General features: G+C 36.9%; 4 protein-coding genes across 6 annotated transcripts; 1 reads left to right on the top strand and 3 right to left on the bottom strand.

The window, feature by feature from the left end:
• Window positions 1-486: 486 nt before the first annotated feature.
• On the bottom strand, window positions 487-1,368 carry LOC108560096 (40S ribosomal protein S15). The gene is made up of 3 exons (XM_017917537.1): window positions 1,229-1,368; window positions 1,017-1,102; window positions 487-889 (listed from the first exon to the last, which is right to left on the bottom strand). Exons 1-3 carry the CDS (start codon window positions 1,238-1,240, stop codon window positions 541-543), a joined length of 447 nt encoding a protein of 148 aa, XP_017773026.1. The 5' UTR covers window positions 1,241-1,368; the 3' UTR covers window positions 487-540.
• A 1,964-nt stretch (window positions 1,369-3,332) lies between these two features.
• LOC108560095 (NAD-dependent protein deacetylase Sirt6) lies at window positions 3,333-5,159 on the bottom strand. Of its 2 annotated transcripts, none has more exons than XM_017917535.1 (7): window positions 5,060-5,159; window positions 4,914-5,002; window positions 4,731-4,858; window positions 4,432-4,674; window positions 4,208-4,381; window positions 4,032-4,155; window positions 3,333-3,975 (listed from the first exon to the last, which is right to left on the bottom strand). In XM_017917535.1, exons 2-7 carry the CDS (start codon window positions 4,977-4,979, stop codon window positions 3,694-3,696), a joined length of 1,017 nt encoding a protein of 338 aa, XP_017773024.1. In that variant the 5' UTR covers window positions 4,980-5,002; window positions 5,060-5,159; the 3' UTR covers window positions 3,333-3,693. The 2 variants fall into 2 exon arrangements, with proteins under 2 accessions (XP_017773024.1, XP_017773025.1); XM_017917536.1 differs by having other exon boundaries at window positions 5,064-5,159.
• A 233-nt stretch (window positions 5,160-5,392) lies between these two features.
• Window positions 5,393-14,695, top strand: LOC108560101 (nuclear cap-binding protein subunit 1). Its single transcript, XM_017917546.1, has 7 exons — window positions 5,393-5,539; window positions 5,989-6,443; window positions 6,496-7,379; window positions 7,435-7,538; window positions 13,613-13,857; window positions 13,933-14,484; window positions 14,567-14,695. Exons 1-7 carry the CDS (start codon window positions 5,500-5,502, stop codon window positions 14,678-14,680), a joined length of 2,394 nt encoding a protein of 797 aa, XP_017773035.1. The 5' UTR covers window positions 5,393-5,499; the 3' UTR covers window positions 14,681-14,695.
• A 24-nt stretch (window positions 14,696-14,719) lies between these two features.
• LOC108560099 (lon protease homolog, mitochondrial) lies at window positions 14,720-18,710 on the bottom strand. 2 transcript variants are annotated; one of them, XM_017917542.1, is made up of 9 exons: window positions 18,173-18,710; window positions 17,856-18,117; window positions 17,382-17,797; window positions 17,179-17,319; window positions 16,958-17,121; window positions 16,675-16,904; window positions 16,423-16,615; window positions 15,654-16,367; window positions 14,720-15,572 (listed from the first exon to the last, which is right to left on the bottom strand). In XM_017917542.1, exons 1-9 carry the CDS (start codon window positions 18,587-18,589, stop codon window positions 15,233-15,235), a joined length of 2,877 nt encoding a protein of 958 aa, XP_017773031.1. In that variant the 5' UTR covers window positions 18,590-18,710; the 3' UTR covers window positions 14,720-15,232. The 2 variants fall into 2 exon arrangements, with proteins under 2 accessions (XP_017773031.1, XP_017773032.1); XM_017917543.1 differs by having other exon boundaries at window positions 17,382-17,746.
• Window positions 18,711-21,375: the final 2,665 nt, after the last annotated feature.

Below are 21,375 nucleotides of genomic sequence, written 5' to 3'. Positions count from 1 at the left end.
TACCCCATTTTGGGTAATTTACCCCGGTTCCAGTGGTTAGATTCACGAACATCACGATGAAAAATATTTTACAAATCCGGCTGTATTAAAATCCCGACTACCATAAAAATGTTATTGTAAATAATAAAAGACACTGTCGGGATTTCGGTGTCGGGTTTGCGATTGCCACCGAATTCTATAACTTAAATTATGTTTCTATATATTTGTGGCAAATTATTATTCAAAATTTATCAATCATTAACTTAATGTTGATCCCAGGAAAATTAGAAAACATTTTTAGGTGATATTGTAACAGCAGAAATACGAAAACTATGTATGAATGCATTCTTATATTTATTTTCATGAAATCAGAACTGATCTCAAGTGCATGTTCTGAATATACAAAGTAACAACGAATTGTACAATGTAAACAAGCAGATTATTCTAAGGAAAGGAAGTTTTTAAAATGTAGCATTGTGGTAAGAATGTAATGAAAAATTGAACAAGTATGCTCCCTTCAAATAAATTTTATTACTTAATTAGAATATAAAAACATCGAATTTACTTGAGCGGGATGAAACGGGAGCTGTGGGTGGCACCAATACCAGGTCTACCGTGCTTAACTGGTTTGTAGGTGAGGGAGAATTCTCCCAAGTAATGTCCAATCATCTCTGGCTTGATTTCAACCAGGGTGAAAGCCTTTCCGTTGTAAACACCGACGATGGAGCCGACCATTTCTGGGACAATGATCATGTTACGGAGATGGGTCTTGACGACCTCAGGCTTCTCATTTGGTGGAGCCTCCTTCTTGGCTTTACGCAGTTTCTTGACGAGGGCCATCGGCTTGCGCTTAAGTCCACGACGGAAACGCCTCCTGGCACGAGCGTGCATCAATTCCATGAGCTGCTCACTAAAAAGGAAAACAATTGGGACTTAGCATCGCAATCAACATGAACAGGTCGTCTCATCACAATACGGACACGGTACCGTATCGAAACATAACCTAACCAATTGTTTACTTGCGACAGTTTACTCACTTTGGCATATCAAGGAGTTGATCCAGATCGACTCCACGGAAGGTGAACTTACGGAAAGTCCTCTTCTTCTTGATTTCTGTATCAACCTGGAACGAAGAAAGGAAGCGTTAACATAAAATCACCCACATGAAGTAAACATTTGAGCTCCATCTCCGAAAAAATGTTTATTTATATTTTTTAGAAAGAGTTCTCGTATTAAATATTGCACGTACCTTATCACCCATGGTTAACTTTATTTATTTACGTTGCCTGCACGTGAAATACTCAGCGGATTATCGCTGGAAAAGAAGATTTTTTCAGAGACTTAGCAGAGAGAATCTGCGGCCATTAAAACTGGCTTGAAAAGAACTCAAATTCCCTGCGCACCTAGCCAACTAAACAACAGCCACTACCAACCTACAATTAGTACCAAAGAATTCCGTTCCAATTCAAATTTCTTATTATTCCCTTACTATTTACAATATAATTCAAAACAATATTAGTTATAATATAATAATTTTATTTATTATTAAAACGAACAAATAACATTCAATTACAAAATTCCATTCCATGAAGACTTTGGAAAATTTCTCTTAAACATACAACTTATAAAGCATTAATTTTCACTTTTAAATTCTTCAATAGTGCAATAGTAATAAATTAATTCAATAAATCTGTTTTATATCTAAATAATATAATACAATTTCTACTTGTTTCGAATTTTTGTTGGTTTTTGGGAATTGAACCAACGTCCTTTCGTATCAGATTTTCGTGATACAGGCGACCATAGCTACACGAATTTGAAATACATTTGCTCCTAATACCGGCTAAAGTTCATTGGGTCACCGACTTTAGGATCAAGCAACGTGTGTTGCGGATAATCCTTGGGTTATGAATATCGGCACCATTTGCAAACTCAAACAACGACAATTATTACATACTTACCACGACCTTGATAATAGATTACAATTGAATAAGAATTAAGAATTTCTTCAATATTAAATGAATTATTACTATATACACTTGGTTCTCTTTTTATGCGGTAGATACGTTCCACATGAAAACGCATAAAAAAAAATCGCACAAAAAAGGACTAGACACACGTATAAAAATAAAGGATAATTTCCATAATTTTTGTAAAACCGCATAAAACTAAATCAACGAGTTACAATATACCGAAAATCGCATAAAAAAGGGTTTATTAAATTTCAGAAAAATAATTAGTCTTACTCTATTCTTTCTGAAATGTTTATTCATAATTTTATAAAAACGTTAACAATCATAGACAAGTTTATTAAATTTCAGAAAAATATAATCTTAACATATTCGTTCTAAATTTATACTGAAAAATTTTACAAAATAAAGTTCATTGGGTCACCGCTTCCTAAAGTCAAGCAAGGTGTGTTGCGGATAATCCTTGGATTATGAAAATTGGCACCATTTGCAAACTCAAACAACGACAATTATTACATACTTACCACGACCTTGATAATAGATTACAATTGCATAAAAATAAAGAATTTCTTCAATATTAAATGAATTGACATTATTACTATATACACTTGGTTCTCTTTATGCGGTAGATACGTTCCACAGGAAAACGCATAAAAATAAATCGCACAATAAAGGACTAGACACACGTATGAAAATAAAGGATACGTTCCATAATTTTTGTAAAACCGCATAAAACTAAATCAATGAGTTACAATATACCGAAAATCGCATAAAAAAGGGTTTATTAAATTTCAGAAAAATAATTAGTCTTACTATATTCTTTCTGAAATGTTTATTCATAATTTTATAAAAAACGTTAACAATCATACACAAGTTTATTAAATTTCAGAAAAATATGATCTTAACATATTCCTTCTAAATTTATAATGAAAAATTTTACAAAAAAAAAATACAGAAGTTAATCTTTCTTCACATTTTTTTCTTTAGAATTATATGAGTTATATGAGTGTTCGGCATAATTTGCGAACTGGTTCGAAATCACTTTCATCACTAGAAGAGATAGTCAGCACATCAGATCTATGTCCTGAAGATAATGATTCTTCACAAGTAAAATTACTCTCAACTTCGCATGTTGATTTTTTCCCTTTGTCAATATAATCAGTGATTAAACTTTGCGATGGTTTTGCTATTACTTTTGTACAATTCCTGATATCCAGAAATGCAATTCTGAAGCTCGCGTTGAAACTTGAATGCTCGTTCAGAATTATCATCTTTGTCGATGAAATGGTTTGCCAATTTGTGTCAAAATAGTTATTTAAAAAAAATGCTTCTTGAAATAAAAACCGCATAATAATTTTTATGAAATACCATTTATTATATTAAAACAGTGTACAAAGAGATTAGATACATTTTCGAAACCAGTTAGAATGGGCCAGTTGCTCTGTACACGGTCTTCCTTTCGGCCCTGTTCCCCATCCAGGCGCAGAAAATCATGACTGATGCAATCAGCACAACGTAAATAACGACAATCCGATACGTTCCCATCAGATTGGAGCACGCACATTTCTGCTGCCTGGTCTTGCTTATAGTTCTGGTCAACATCATCGATCCAGTGTTTGTTGAATTTTGTGATTGATCGTTATTATTAATTCACTACCTCTGTGACATGATACCACTAAGATTTTCGTGTTATCAACATATTATATATATATATTTATGAATGCGTGTAAAATGTTCAAAAACTCTACTCCTCCACCTCTTCCTTTTTGATTTTCTTCTTGATATCCTTCATCTCCAGTTTCCTCTTCTTGAAATTCTTGCAGTGGATCTCGTGCAGCTTCTTCGCGCTGTTCAAGTCGTCCTTGAAGATCGTCCACTCGATCAGCTTGCTCCCGTCGTGCAAACCCTCCGTCTTCGACGGATCCATCTCCGGAGTGTACTCGGGTATTTCCAAGCCCAATTTCTTCATCACCTTAACCATGACGTCGTCCACGTACGCGTTTATGATCATATCTGCTTTTTTATCCTACAAACTAGACTATTGTATTCTGATAACGAATTAAAGTGTAGATGGATCAATACGTGTTTTGTCGCTTGGAGGTTGACTATAACCATTCTTCCTCCGTACTTTAACGTGTTCAGCGGTAAATTACCGCTGGGCACAATTTGCAATGTAGTCCCCAAGCAAATATTCAGATCAGCCACACTATTAACAAGCAAATAAAATACGTTTCTTATCACATTCAATCAAGATTTACCTAGAATGCAACTCTGATAGCTTCAAATCTAAATCCGGTAGATTTGCCTCCCAATCCAAAACAGTATCGCGAATTTTCCCTCTACAAGCCCTTCCAGTTAACTTCACCCTAGGGCAATTCTTGTCCAAAAGCTTCTGTCCAACACTAGTCGTTGCACTGTGTCTAATAAACTGCCTAAAACTTAAACATTAAGCATCAAATTGTTAATCCCAAAACCTAAATACTTTTCACAAGTATCACATTGCTCTATGAACATATTCCCATGTAATTCTGATAGAAATTCGCGTTTCAATCCAGAACGCAAATGCAAGCCATCAATATTCTGGCTTACAATGTATTTCACCATTCCCAAATCAACTAATTGTTTCAAAGCCATGTGGGTCTTAGTTGGCACAGCATCATTGAATGAAATATTAACATTTGGTTTTAAACCTTTCTTCTCCAAAGTCCAAACTCCATTTGGACCTCTACAAGTACACATTCTATACGATTCAATCAACAATTTTTTTTTACTATAATTAACCTGAAATCTGGTATTCCGGCAGTTGTACTGATGCCAGCTCCAGTGTGAAAGACAACATGCCTTGCTTCACTGATCTGTTTCGCCAAAAGGTTGCATTTTGTGTCCAATTTCTCAGCATCATCAAATTTCTACAATATACGCATGGCATGTTATAACAATACAAAGGGATTAGAAAATATTCACCTCTGGGGCTCCCAGAACCCCCTTATCATCATAAGGTGATAATCCATCTGCATATGAACAGGACATTATTAATAATTTAATTAATATCTCTAAAAAAAAAGAATAATTGTTAATAAAATGTAAACAAGTAAAAAAAATATATTTACAAACAAGTTTTGCTGTTTAAAAATATCCTTCGAGCCCCAGGCTTTGATTCTTCCTTTTTTTTTCGCAGTTTTATATCAAGTGTGTTATGCTATTTTTCAACAATTGTTCAGTACATTTGCCAACATTGAAAATTTAAAACTTCTTAGAGTTCATTATCATTTAACAGACATTATGTAACAGCTACAATTCATCCCGCTTACATAATTTATAAATTACTTTGATATTTTATATATTTATTGTTAAAATAACTATGAAAACATGTTTATTTTAATTTTTTTTCATGTTTGCAGCGCTGAAACTCTATTATAAACTCAAACATTTTCTCACGGTTTTGACAGTTGATTGCAGTACTTCTTCATTGTTGGTGTGTTGTGACCAGTAGTGATACGAAAGTATTAGTTGAATATTTGATTAAACAAAGGTTAAAGTTTAGTGCAAGATGAGCAGAAGAAGGGCCCACGAGGAGGAGGATGGATACGGTATGTTACAAATAGTGTTTAACCCTTAAATTCACCTATGTTTGCCCTAAAAAAACATAACATAACCTTAAAAGTATATCATATCATTACTGTGAGAGAGATACTCAATTTAAATAAAGTCAATTTAAAATTATCAACTGCATGCATTAAATTACAGTTCCACTTTAGCTCATTCCACATTCGATTAATTGCAATTTATTCAATGGGATGTGCACTCGCATATTATTTATTGAACGATTAAAAATGAGAAAAGTTGTTTCTCCAACGTTCTGTGAAAAACAACAATATAATTGCTCATTAATTTCTAATGAAATTCGATTCTCAAAAGTTATAAATATTTTCTTAATAACAATTAGTAATTTTTCAGAAAGATGATTAATTTTTAGTTATTTGCTTTACATGAAAAAGTGTTTTCTTCTGCTATAATATATATTTTTATCAATTTACAGACAGACTTCAGAAGAAACGTCGTAGGGTTTCTGAAAATCAAGAGATTGAGGATCGTTTGGAATCGTTGATTCTTCGTGTAGGCGAGAAAAGTACTTCGTCTCTTGAATCGAATTTAGAGGGTTTGGCTAGTGTGTTGGAAGCAGATTTGGGCACTTTCCGTTTGAAGATTTTACGTATTTTAACTGATTGCGCCATCCGCATGCCCGAAAAATGCACTATTTACACTACACTGGTGGGATTGTTAAATGCTAAGAACTACAATTTCGGCGGTGAATTCGTCGAGTATATGGTGAAGACTTTCAAAGATTCGCTGAAAGCGTGCAAATGGAACGCGGCTAGATACGCGTTAAGATTCTTGGCTGACTTGGTGAATTGTCACGTGTTGTCGGCTTCATCTCTGCTCCAGCTATTGGACAATATGATTGATACAGCTAATGAAGATAATGTCCCACAGGTACGTTTCGATCTTAATGCATGGAAGATTAGAATTTCATGGTTTGTTTTAGGTGAGAAGAGATTGGTACATCTTTGCTATCCTCAGTACTTTACCTTGGGTCGGACGGGAGTTGTACGAGAAGAAAGAAGCCGCTTTGGAGCATTTATTGGTATCGATTGAGATTTTCTTAAATAAGCGTAGCAAGAAGCATCATAACGCTCTCAGAGTATGGGCTAGTGACACTCCACATCCCCAGGAGGAATACTTGGACTGCCTCTGGTCGCAAATCCGAAAACTGAGATCTGATAATTGGGCGGAGAAACATATTCCTCGTCCGTATCTTGCTTTCGATTCGACACTGTGCGAGGCTTTACAGCATAACTTACCGAAAATTATACCACCACCGCATCAAGATTCCAACAAATACCCCATGCCCTGGGTGGTGTTCAGGATGTTCGACTACACAGATTGTCCAGAAGGTCCGATCCTTCCTGGAACCCATTCGATCGAGAGATTTTTAATTGAGGAGCATTTGCATTCGATCATTGAACTGTATCATTTGGAGCGCAAGGATTGCGCCGCTCATCTGTTGAATTTCCCGTACAAATTGAAGATTCCGTTGGAATATTGCATTGTTGAAGTGATCTTTGCTGAACTGTTCAACATGCCCTCACCGAGATTTTTGGATATTGCGTACGGAGCTATGCTTATTGAGCTCTGCAAACTGCAGCCGTCGACTATGCCTCAAGTTTTGGCACAAGCTACAGAAATTCTTTTCATGCGTATCGATTCCATGAACGTGTCTTGCTTCGATCGTCTGGTGATTTGGTTCTCGTACCATTTGAGCAACTTCCAATTCAGATGGTCTTGGGAGGATTGGGAAAGCTGCTTGAGCTTAGACAGTGAACACCCAAAGCCTAAATTCATCAAAGAAACAATGTTAAGATGCATGAGGTAAATATTAAATACTTATGATTTGTATACCGATTTAATTACACTACATTTCCAGGTTGTCTTATCACCAGAGAATCAAGGAGATTCTTCCAGCGAATTTCTCGTGTTATATACCTGAGAAAGCTGAAGCGGAATATAAATATGCCAAGGAAGGAGCCGGTAAGTTACACAAACTTTTTCTTATAAACTTTATTCAATTTCGATACGATAAAACGATATATACATTTATTTATATATATATATAAAAATATTTATATTTACAATAGTAATTATGGAATGTTTTTCAAGTTTCTATTTTCTTTCTAAGTCTTCTTGTTCGGCTGACCGTTTTTCTGCGTTGTTTGGGTGTTTTAGCGTTGCTTTGTAGATAATCTATGCTTCTAGCGTGATTCACCAAAGACAAGGCCAAATCATCGAACGATTTGTTTATATCTTCTTGTTTTTCTTTTTCCATTTCCGCTTTATATACGACGAAATCATCGTCCTTAACATTTTTCACTTTGATGACTTTGGCTCTCCTGTATTTGACTTGATGTTGCTTCGTTTTGTTATGGACTTCGTAAGAAATCGAAGTAGCTACACTTTGGCTTGTTGCTGGAGAAGTCTGTATCGTAGATTGAGTGGTTGTAAATCCATCTAAATTTGTTGTCGGATTTGCTGTCGAGGCTACATAAAAATCGGAATAAATGATTTTAACAGTCGGCTCCGTTGTACTTCTGCTAGGCTTCGAACGTTTCTGTTTTGTCACAAAGAAATCTTCGAATTCGTTGGTTATCCTCTTCGTCGGTTGTGTAGTGGTCAGAGGTTGAGTGGGTTGAGGTGCGAACAGCCTTTCGAAAGAATCCAAACTATCCAAAGTCGATGGTTTTGTGGTATTCGCATTAAATATATCATCGATGTGCTGAGTATTGATTTTCGGTTTTTTAGTAGTTGCTTTCGTCGATACTGGAATGGTTGTAGGAAATAGTTCTGCATTATCGTTTGGTTTGTTACTTTGCGGAGTGTAGTTTTCGAATGATATCAAAAAATCTTCAGTGTTTTCCTCTGGTTTAGTCGAACTTGGAGTGGATATTTGTGGTGGTGGTTTTGGCAGTTGATTTTTATCTTCTGGGAATATATCAATGTCTTCTTCAGTTTCCTGGAACGGCGAATTTACCTTTGGTGGTTTTGCTGGTATCGTAATGTAATGAGGCGTTGTTTCCGGAAAGTATCGATCTGTGGTGATAGGTAATTTTAAGGTTGTCAAAGACGTTGGTGGTATGGAACTTTGATGGGTTGGGTATGGTTCTGAATAATGGACATCTTCTGGACTTGGTACGAACTGAGGTTTGGTTGGAGGTGGTGCTTGCACGGTATGTATTTGATAAGAATCCGTGAAAGGAGTGGTTGGAGTAGTTCTTGGATAACCTGGATGTGTTGGATCAATGTAGAAAGTAGGTACCGGTTTACCAGTTTCTGTGGTGTAAGTTGGTTGATAAGATTGCTGAGTATTTTTCTCGACAGTTGATTCTTTCTCATAAAATATTCCAGGTTTAGTCGTTTCTTTGGTATAGTAAACTGTTGTTGGCGTAATTTCTTTGGTGTAGTAAACAGTATTTGTTGGTATCAAACTTGTCTCTTTGGTATAATAATTAGTAGACGGTGTGGTTTTGGTATAAAAATCGGATGGCGTAAATTCAGTTTCTTTGGTGTTCGAGATAGTAGACTCCTTGTTAAAACTTTCTTGATTCGGTTTTGTGTAATAAATCGTTGTTGGTTCAAACGTTGCTTTTGTAATTGAAGTTGTTGGTTGATAACCGCTTTCAGTTTCTTGGCCAAAATATACGGAACTGGTGGTTTTCTCCGGTGAAGTCGGAAAACTCGTTTGAGTTGGGTATGTCGTGATTGTGGTTTCTGGTCGAATTAATGTTGTTGAAGGAGTTTTCGTTGATTGAGTTGAAAATATTGTTGACGGCACTTGCGTTGAAAATATGGTCGTTGGAATTTTAGATGTTTCAGGTACATTCGTAGATTGAGTTGAAAATATTGTTGATGGTATTTTCGGTGAATATATTGTTGAAGGCACATTTGTCGAGAAAGTTGTTGAAGGTATCTTTGATGATTGCGGCGAGAACAACGTTGAAGGCACATTTGTCGATTGAGTTGAATATGTTGGATGTATTTTTGTTGATGTTGTTGAATGTACTTTTGATGGTGTTGTTGAAGGTTCATTTGATGGGAATGTTATTTGTGGTGTTTTGGATGATACGGATGAAGGTATATTTGTTGATTGTGTTGAGAATATTGTTGGTTTATGGTAACCAGTGGTAGATTGAATGGGTTTAGTGGAAGGATTTGTGGTGAAATATGGTTGAGTTGTATAAGGTCCATTTGGAATTGTGTATACATCAGTGGTGTAATGTACAACAGGTCTATTGCTGGTAGTTTTGGTTATGGTTGTATGATAAGTCACTGGATTAGGTTTTGTTGGTTTGAAGGAATGCGGATATGGATTGGTTGTAGCTGGATTAGTGACTTTGATTGGAATTTCTTCAGTTGGGATAAAGTAGGTAGTTTTTGGAGTTGTGGTGTGTGGTTTAATTGGAATTTCCTCTTGAGGAATGAAGTACGTAGTCTTGTGAGTGGTCGTCGGTTTCGTTGGGAATTTGATGTTACCAGTATTGGGATACGGAAATCGCGTGGATGAGAACTTGGAATCGTAAGGGACGGTTGGCGAATAAGGGATGGTATTTTGTGTTGGCTTCAAGAAATTTGTACCAACGGTAGTTGGAGGATATTTTGTGGGAGGACCGAATCTGTGAGGGAATTTGGTTGGTTTAAATTGACTTGTGCTTGTCTGCTGAGAAAGGCTTTGCACCAAATTTTTGAACAACTCGATCTCGTCCTCATCCGATGGCGTCGTACTTGGCGTTTTCTCATAATAAGGGTTTCTGTATGGTAGATAGAACCTGTTCGGTGTAACCGGATGATTTAACCTATCACCTTTCACACGGTTGTAGCGAGAACTCTGCGTCGTCCCAAAGTAATTATGCGTCGTAGCGTGTTTGTACCATTTCAAATGATCACTCGTTTGTGCAGTATTAGTTTTTACCACAAAAACGTGGCCAGGTCGAGAGTAGTCGAAGCTTCCGCCTCTTGTTACATACCCAATTCTGTCTTCCGCGCGGATCGGAGAGATGGTGTATTCCAGCTCGTACCGATGCCCGTAATCCGAATCCCTGTGCCTTATCCTCTTCACCGTCCACAAGGCCTCCAAGGTTTCACTACCTTGATAAAAATCACAATCCGCATCATCCGTGCACAAGCTTCTCCGATGGCAATCCACGCAGTCGTTCTGATAAGGGTCCTGCACGAACTTAAATCCCGACGCCGATGAAAATATCTGCCCTCTGGCCAAAATAGCGATATCTCCGAAGGGCGACGCCTTATTTGATTCTCCAACAATTGGAGCGTGTAGCATAACATCTCGAAGATTCGGAATGTTATATCTTTCCCTCAAGAAAGCCTGGTGGGCGGCCTCCCTTAATCCAGGCTCCCAATCCGTAGGAGGCGGCGCTGAATGTCTGCGAAACTCCTGAGGATATGACGAATCCTTGAATGTTATTGACGATATTGGCGCGAACTTAATTACTTCCAAGAGTATCTGAAATTTGATTGAGAAACGCGCTTATTATATTATACAATAATCAAATTTTGTTGCGCGCCGAAATTTACGAATTAAGCAACAAATATGAAAGGTGTGAGATTGAATATAATGTGTTTGTACTCACTATGGAGATTAGACTTGTGCTTAACATCTTGTGGTTTCGAGTGCACTTGATCTCGGTTTGATGTGTTGTGTGTGTCTTCTGCTTGGATTTGGCCCAAGAAGAGGCCACCCCCACCGAAAGTTATGGTCTGAGCTCCGCCTGCTCCGGTGGTAATCGCGCTTTCGACATAATTGCTCGCTTTGTCTGTAGCTCTTTGTGCGTATGTTTGTTGTGTGCAATTCCTCTGTTCATACGGGTATATCGCCTTTTGATGAGAGTTATTGCGTGATGATAATATGTACAAGAAAGCGAGGAGATTCGCTAAACTGTTTACTGGTAGTTATCCACAAAAGAAAAACTGGTGGAAAGTTCTTTCCACAATTTCCACATCATCCTACAAGATTCAAATTATCGTATCTAGTTATGTTTCATACAGTAATCAGATCTTAGATTTAGTATATTTTATACCAAAACACTATTATATAATCTTTCTGATCCAATTGTATTCAATGTGTGAACTCTTATGTAATTCTTCTTAATAATTGGATCAGCATGGAATTAAATTTCAAAATATTAAGTTTCCACAAATATTTATAATTTATAGTAATATCAAGTAAATGTTTTTACTAACTGTTTCTTGTTATATAATGTTGTACATTGGAAGGACTTGGTTCACTAGCCTCTTTGTGTCATTTCATAAATTTATGTTTTTTTTTTAACTTTTGAATCATTCAATTACCAAAAATGAGATTTATTAAAATGTATTGTTTTTCTGTAAGAGATTACATAAGTATTTTACTTATTAAATAACGAAAGTTCCAGTCTTCAAGCTTTATCGAATGCAAATAGAATTTATTAAGAAACGTACTTGACTGAATCAAATATCTTTTGAGATTAATTAACTTTGATGATGGATATCTTGTATTATAAATAGTTAGTTAAGGTTGTGACCCATTTAGTCTTCAAGAAAGCATTAGATTGTGTTATTTGTTCTTGTTCTGAGGTTGAAGTTGTAAAATCGTTGGAATTTATTACATTATTCAGTCGAGCGCGATCCCGCAGTGAAAATTATGTTGAATGCAATGCAAATTTAATAAAGCAAAGCCAAGTTTCTATTGGAATTAACATAAGGAGTCTCTCCTAATTGATATTTCGAGAGTCCGCTAACCGTGAAAGCACGCAGTCGATTTTCCTCCCGTAAAGATTATCTTCTTCCATTGCCACACACGATTCTTCCATTATTTTCCTATTATAAATGTCTCTCTTTTCTGACTGTCGCCCCCCCAAAAACAACACATTTCTAACGTGAAAAAAAAAACGTAATGAATTTCATAACAAATAATAATGCAACATCCAGCGAGAAAACCGGAAGCGCACGTCTTCTTCTGCGCACCTTCTTCAAGACTGTTGTTGCCCAATATTCTCCACGGACATTAACACAGATTTCGCGGCTAAATTCAATGTCAGAGGCCTTTACATTTCACGTGCACATCTTGAGAACAATTGTCTTCATGCAAATGACGACTCGTCTTAATTGCTGCATTTTCTTTCTTTCTTTTTCTCGCCTGTCTTCTTCGCATTTGCGAGCAAACGCAAATTAATAACATTAATTGTCAAAGTCGTTTGCGTAATGTTAAATCGTGCGCTTGAAAGGAAAATTTCGTTACGCAATAGAAAAAAAAAATGAGAGGTTGACAAACTCTTCCAGTCACGCTTTTGCGGCCAGCGAAATGCACACATTTCTTATTATTATCTTGACCAATTAGTGGTTCTTCGCTGCTGCACTTTTTACACGGTCCGTCCTTTGTTCCATTTCTGGCCACTGGATTTCCGGGAAGAGAAGAAAAGCGCGCATTTCTTCTTCGATAATTAAGGAGCAGTCGATCTTCGCGTACAATCGTTACGCAACTGCTCGGACTTCTGCTAAACAATGCGGCAATTAGGCGTTTCGTAAAAATATCTGCAAGTGGTTTAATAACTAATCCGCGATTGCGGTTTGATTGCATTTCTCTTCAGGTTTTTCACAGGTACTCTTGCCGTTTCCTTGTCAATTAATTGCGTTACGTAAATCCTTCGTCCTGATGGATTGTGTTTCTTCAGTGAGGTCAACGTTTAATTAATTGAATTAAAAGAATAAAAGGCCTCTCTTTTATGGATTCCCGATGTGAATCGGGCGCTTCGGATTCAAGTGTAAATTATCTCAGGATGTTTGCAAAATACTCGCAAGGGCGGTCAATAGAAAGATACCATCTGAGTGAAGAACGAGAAAGAATTAATTGTGAACAGCACCTCCAAACAATTTTCTCTGCATTTCGCATGTCGTGTGGATTCATTGAGCAATGGTGTTATTATTTAAATTGGAACTAATTAATTAAATTTTCTTGCACACTTTGTTTTTAGTATTTTCGATGAATTAGTTTCTAATAGAAAACGGTTTTGCATATGAGCGTTTATTAATTTGTTTTTTTTTTGTTGTTATTGTAGCTGCTCTCCCCGGTACCGCTGCGGCTCATCAGCTGGTCGTATCTTTTAGGCAGAAGTGCACTCCTGAGGAAGTTCTGAACGTCCTCAAGGACCTACCCAATCCTCGACCAGATGATGACCCTGCATCGGAAAGCCGCTTCAATCCGTTGAAGATCGACGTCTTCGTGCAGACGCTGCTCAATTTGGGCTCGAAGAGTTTCTCACACAGTTTCTCTGCAATTTCGAAATTCCATTACGTTTTCAAGGTAAGGTCGTCTTTTAATTCCACGTATTAATTAAGTTTGTCACGTATTTTATTTAATTTATTTGCTCGTGTGCAGATTCTCGCCGATTGCGAGGAAGCTCAGATATGTATATTGCGCAATATGTTCGAGCTGTGGTACAATCATCAGCAGATGATGATCGTGTTGATCGATAAGATGCTGAAGACGCAGATCGTGAAGTGTTCGGCTGTTGCCAACTGGATCTTCGCCAAGGAGATGTGCCAGGAGTTCACGAAGAACTACATTTGGGAGATTTTACATTTGACTATAAAGAAGATGAACAAGCATATCATCAAATTGGGAGGAGAGCTGGCCGAGGCTAGGGAGAAATTGGCCAGGGCCGAGTCGAGTGAAAGCGAGGACGAGGAGGAAGATGAGGACAAGAAGAAGCCGGAGGATGCGGAGAAGCCCACCGAGGAGATGGTAGAAAGGATGGAGGAGAAGCTCGAGGCGGCGCAAGGAGATCAGAAGAATCTGTTCCTTATCATCTTCCAAAGGTTCATCATGATTTTATCCGAGCATCTTGTTAGGTGCGACACTGATGGACGTGATTACAATACGCACTGGTATAGATGGACTATTGGCAGATTGCAACAAGTCTTTTTAGCGGTAAGTTAACTACTTAAATTACCTAAATCATACTATCAATTAGTTTTGTTCTAGTTTTAGTAATTTGTATTTTTTGTTTTAGCATCATGAACAAGTTCAAAAATACAGCCCGACATTAGAGACGCTGCTGTTCACGCAGGATCTGGACCCGCACGTACTAGAAGTTTTCCACCAGTTCGTTTCCCTCCAGGGCTAAATTAAGCGAGTTTTCATCGATTTTATTATTATTATTATCGGATAATTATTGTTTTGTTTATTATTTTTTTTTTATATATTTAAGAAAATGATTATCATGATCATTTATACCACACACACACGCTATAAATACATAATACATTTATATATTATATATTTTTTGAATATGCAAGGGAATACGAGGATCTATTAGTTTGATTTGATTAAGTAAGTCTGATGCGTAACGATTATATAAACAATTATATTTTATTTACAAGAACGGTAGAAAAATTCGAAATCTGAATGTAGAACGAGTGTAGTGAAAACATTTCCGTTCAGATTGTTTATTATTATATAAGTAAATAATTAAAAAAAGAAATAAGAAAATAAGATATTCCTTCTTTTTTTTTATACATATTACATTACACACTCTAAATCATCCTTTCTCGGTCAGCGCGAACGACACTATTGTACAACAGTAAGGGCAAATCTTTACAATAGTTCAATTAACACCTGTCTCTCCGTTTTCTGATCTTATGATGTCTCAATAACAACAACAACAAGAAAATCTATACTATTTCGTCTCGAATGCTATTTTGTAAATTTCGTCGTAAGTGCTGACGAAGTGCACCTCGAGACCTTCAGTTATGAATCCGGGCAGATCGGTGTAATCCTTCTTGTTCTCCTCGGGAAGGATGATGCATTTAACTCCTGATCGTTTCGCCGCGATCGTTTTTTCTTTGATACCACCCACGGGCAGAACCTTGCCCATCAGCGATATTTCCCCGGTCATCGCGACGTCCTGCCTGATGGGCATGTTTTTCGCCAACGAAATTAGAGCTGTGACTATGGTGCATCCGGCGCTGGGCCCGTCCTTCGGCGTCGCTCCTTCAGGAACGTGTAAATGCAAATGACTAACAACAATAAAAAAATATACATAATTATTATATTAACATGTTACAATTGAAGACTATTTTATCAAGAATAAAACCTACCTGGTGTTTAAAAATTTGTTTGAGCCTTCTATCCTGTTCATGAAATTCCTCGAAACAGTCAGAGCTATCCTCGCCGATTCCTTCATTACATCTCCCAGGTGACCTGTCAATTCTAAGCTACCTTCTGTGTCCTTCTCCCCCACAGGTCTTCTCGTTGTAGTTTCGATGAAGAGCGTGGAACCACCCATCGCCGTCCAAGCCAAACCCATCACCACTCCAGGAGGTGTTACAGCGTACATCCTATCGTGGGTGAAAACCGGTTTCCCCACGAAATCTTGCAGATTGCTACCATTTACATCCACGTACGTCGCGTCCTCCTTCACCACTTTGTACGCCACCTTTCTCACAACCTTCTCGATGTGCTTCTGCAGATTTCTCACGCCCGATTCGCGACAATAGTTCTTGATCAGGACGTTCAACGATTCGTCCTCGATTTTAATATTTTCCTCCTTCAATCCGCTGTCCTTCATCGCTTGCGGAATCAAATACTGCTTGGATATAGCGAGCTTCTCTTCCGCGACGTAACCGGACATATCGATCATTTCCATGCGATCCCTGAGCGGTTCCGGGATAGTATCAACTACGTTCGCGGTGCAAATGAACAAAACCTTTGATAAATCCACCGGCACATCCAAATAATGATCCAAAAAGTTCGAATTCTGTTCCGGGTCCAATAATTCCAGCAGTGCAGAACTTGGATCACCTTGGAAACCTCTGAAGAAATATTTTATTAAATTCCCACGACACTGTAAACCTAATTCAATCATACTTTCCAATTTTATCGACTTCATCGATTAAGACTAAAGGATTTTCGGTGCGTGTTTTCTTCAAACATTGGATAACTTTTCCGGGCATCGCGCCAACGTACGTCCTCCTATGACCTTTAATTTCAGCCACATCGGTCATTCCGCCAACAGAAAACCTAAAGTATTCCCGATTCAAAGCCCTAGCGATAGATCTAGCTGCAATTTTTAAAATTCATAATACCGACAATATAATAAATCTTATTAAATCTATTTACCAATACTAGTTTTTCCAACTCCGGGTGGTCCATGGAAGCACAAGATTTTACCTTGCGTCGAACCCTTCAACTGACTGACAGCGATGAACTCCAAAATCCTCCTCTTGATATCCTCCATACCGTAATGGTCTTCGTCCAAAATTTCCGAAGCCGTCTGTAAATTAAGATTCTCCTCGCTTTGAATTCCCCACGGCAAGGACGTTAACCAATCCAGGTAATTCCTCGTCACACTGAAATTCATCAGTATTAATTATGTTCCTTCACATTTCGGAAAAGCACTCACTTAAATTCAGAGCTGTGACTTTCCAAGAAGTTCAATTTTCCCAATTCCTCGTCGATCACGGTGGAGACGGCTTGCGGCAAAACCTTATCCTTAATCCTTTCTTTGAACTTTTCACCAATCGCATCTTTATCCTCCTTCTCCAATCCCAGCTCCTTTTTAATCACCTACCGCAACAAATAACGATTAAATTTCAAATAACAATGAGATGATTAAAAACTCACTTTCAATTGTTCCATGAGAATGTATTTTCTGTGATGTTGCTTTACTTTTTCCTCTACCTCTTTTCCGATCTTCTGCTGCAGCTTCGACAGCTCATACTCTTTTTTAAGTAGCGACAGTGACAACATCAATCGTTTTGGTATCTAAAATTTGGCACCGCATTTATTTAGACTTATTGCTTTCTTTATGTAAAACGAATACGTACATCGACTTCCTCTAAGACCTCTTGCAATTCCTTGGACTCAGCCGCTGTTAACGCAGCGCCCAAATCGCTCAAGTAAACCGGATTATCAACAACCCTTTGTCCTTGATGCATCATCTGTTGCAAACTGTCCCTGTACAACGGATTAAGACTAATTATATCCCTGATTGTTTTGATGACTTCCTGCGTCAACGCTTTGACCTCTTCCGTCTGCCTGAACTTATTGTGGATGATATTCTCCACCTCGACCATAAGCAACGGTTCCACTTTCGGCGTCGTTTCTGCCTTCGCTTTAGCTTCTTCAGCAACTTTAGCGTCACGTTTATTCCTCAAGGCGCGCGGTTTACGCTTCCTTTTGTCTTCGTCGTCTACAACAACGTTCATAGTTGTTTTAAAAAGAGGAAAGGTGAGTTTCATTTCTACAGGCGAATATAGAAATAAAGAATGCAAGTGAAAAATATAAAGATCATCAAATACCTTTAGGAATCTCCTCATTGGGATTATCCAAGATCTGTCCAGTGATTTTGATCCTCCTATGGGCCATGACAACAAGTCTCAGTTTGTCACCCAAATCCTGCATCTCATGGATCTGGGCAAACACTCCAACTGGATAGACATCTTCAACACCCTTCATGACTTCAGCTTCTGCTTCCTCGTTCTTTTTTAAGAATATCCCACAGTACGGTTGATTCAATTTCACTTTCCTTCTGATCAACTCTATTAAAACTGGATTTGATATCTGAAAGAAATTAGATAATTTAATACACATATTTGCTAAAGCAATTAACACATACTTCTATCAGTTTGATGAATCTGGGGAAGACTATGTTTCTGCTGATGGCAATGACTGGCAAATGGGGCCACACTTCTGGGACAGCCACGGGGGCTGGCAATTGTGTTCCGTAGTTGTTCTCAACAGGTGGTGGAGGAATGTGTGGGTCATCATCGTGATCATCTGGACTCTTCGTGTTGAAGAATCTGCATCCGGCAATAGCTGATCTGTTCAGATTACCTTCCCAAAGAGCTCTCCTACAGGATGCGCTCAGCTGTGCACCTCTCGCGTTGCCTATTTGTAAACACACAGCAGAGTTGTTGTGCAAGTTTCTAGAATGTGAGGTTAAGTTTCCGCAGACACTTTTCAAGCGATGGTTGAGATTGTGAAAACTACGGCCAGGCAGGGCTTTCCTCACCGCCGACGCGGACAGATACATTTCCAATGATTTTCAATACACTTTTCCACTTGGATCGAAATCTCAACTACATTCAAATTCGCGAACGTTCTATGATTTGACTTAAATCTTAAATGTCAGGGAACAGTCAAAAACCAAGTTCAAAGAGTCATCTACAGTTGGAAATAGTTTCTAATCAATAATTCTAATTACAAGTAATCAGTAATTAGAATTTGATTAAGATTTAAGATAATTAATTCACATGTAATTCCTATTGGATTTATAGGGACAAATTTAAAGGGACACTGAAAGAAAATTTAAAATATAGATAGTAAATGCACCAACAGATGACGCTCATGTTACACAATTTAAAGTTCGGTATTCTCATCTCTCAGTTATCATTAATTATTTTGTAATGTAATTTAACTCTTCAATACAAGTATAATTAATACAAAACTTACTTGTATATTACAAAATTAGGTGCATTAAATGCACGAGGACAAAATTTAAAAAATTGATAATAAATGCACCAACAGATGACGCTCATGTTACATAATTTGAAGTTCGGTATTCTCATCTCTCAGTTATCATTAACTATATTATATTGCAATTTAACTCTTCAATACAAATATAATTAATACAAAACTTACTTGTATATTACAATATTAGGAGAAAATTTAAACTATAAGTAGTAAATGCACCAACAAATAGCACTCATGTTACACAATTTGAAGTTCGGTATTCTCATCTCTCAGTTATCATTAACTATATTATATCGTAATTTAACTCTTTAACACAAGTATATTTAATACAAAACTAACTAATATATTTCAATATTTGATGCATTAAATGCAAGCTTGAAGAATTTGTATATATTTTCAATAAAGTTTATGCTATGCAAATTAAATTTTTCTTGTATTCTTTTACTTTTTAACATAACAAATGAAAGCAACAACAATTAAAAACAACCTGTGATATACTTGAATGAAGTTGTTTTGTTATTCACACTTTATAATGTAACCGGTTTATTTATTAATTAATGATTCAAAGTTTTTTTTATAATATTAAAATGACAAATTTAGTCAAAAGTAATAAAAAAATATTGTTCAAATATTATAATTAATTCTTAGTAAACTATGATAAATTGACTTTTGTTTATTTTTTGTTGTCCCTTTCTTCATTAGCATACAGGTCCGTTGTTTTGATATCTCTCTGCAATGCAAATTGTCTGAGCAAGTTCTTCGCTTCTATGTGTGTCCACTATTAATTTCTTCCCATTCTCTCTCCAACTTTTCCTTGATATAGAGCACCCCTGCTACGTATCTTGTGATGATGTCTCATTTTTCTTTGATCATCAGCATCTCGACAACGAATGTCTCCGGTTCCAAGACTCCTCCGAGAATTGATTCCGCCTCGTGCTTCATCGTCGCCCATCCGCAACATCCAAAGAACTTGTGTTCTGGACTATCATCTTCTTCGCAATACCAGCACTGTTCGTTTTCCTTTCTTGCTATAAAGTGCAGGTACTTGCTGAAGATGGAATGTTGTCTCGCTGTGTTTTCTGGAAATCCAGGGTACTATTTTTGGGATTAAGCGTCTAGTCCAGGCACCCTTCTCTGAACTATCCCATTTTTCCTGCCAAAACTTACTTATATAATACAATATTAGGTGCATTAAATGCACGAGGAGAAAATTTAAAAAATTGATAATAAATGCACCAACAGATGACGCTCATGTTACACAATTTGAAGTTCGGTATTATCATCTCTCAGTTATCATTAACTATATTATATCGTAATTTAACTCTTTAACACAAGTATATTTAATACAAAACTAATTTATATATTACAATATTTAATGCATTAAATGCAAGCTTGAAGAATTTGTATATATTTTCAATAAAGTTTATGCTATGCAAATTGCAATTCTTCTTGTATCTTTTTCCTTTTTAACATGTAAATGAAAGCAACAACAATTAATAACAACATGTGATACTTGAATGAAGTTGTTTTGTTATTCCCACTTTATAATGTAACCGGTTTATTTATTAATTAATGATTCATAGTTTGTTTACAATATTAAAATGACAAATTTAGTCAAAAGTAATAAAAAAATATTGTTCAAATATTTTAATTAATTCTTAGTAAACTATGACTTTTTTTTGTTGAGGAGAGAAAAATGGGGTACTGTAGGATTCTTACCGCACTAAAACATCTCTCCCTTTCTGCATTAGCTTACAGGTCTGTTGTTTTGACAATGCAATGCAAATTGTCTGAGCAAGTTCTTCGCTTCTATGTGTGTCCACTATTACTTTCTTCCCATTCTCTCTCCCTGCTACGTATCTTATGATGATGTCTCACTTTTCTTTGATCATCAGCACCTCGACAACGAACGTCTCCGGTTCCAAGACTTCTCCGAGATTTGATTCCGCCTCGTGCTTCATCGTCGCCCATCAGCAACATCCAAAGAACTTGTGTTCTGGACTATCATCTTCTTCGCAATACCAGCACTGTCTGTCTTCCTTTCTTGCTATAAAGTGCAGTTACTTGCTGAAGATGGAATGTTGTCTCGCTATGTTTTCTGGAAATCCAGGGTACTATTTTTGGGATTAAGCACCCTTCCAGGCACCCTTCTCTGAACTATCCCATTTTTCCTTCAACTTTTCCAGCAGTCTAGCCTTGGCAGTTTCCTTGTTCACTCCTCTCCCATCTCTCTTTGGTTACTTTGATTATCTTCAATTTCAGTATAAATAAATTACAAATTTTCATTTCAATATAAAAAATTGCCAATGTAATTTATAGTAAAATTTGTTAAAAACTATTATTTAA

Source organism: Nicrophorus vespilloides, unplaced genomic scaffold (genome assembly GCF_001412225.1).
Source record: "Nicrophorus vespilloides isolate i.1.1-1 unplaced genomic scaffold, Nicve_v1.0, whole genome shotgun sequence".
NCBI lineage: Eukaryota > Metazoa > Arthropoda > Insecta > Coleoptera > Silphidae > Nicrophorus > Nicrophorus vespilloides.
This window is presented reverse-complemented; position numbering and strand designations above follow the sequence as displayed.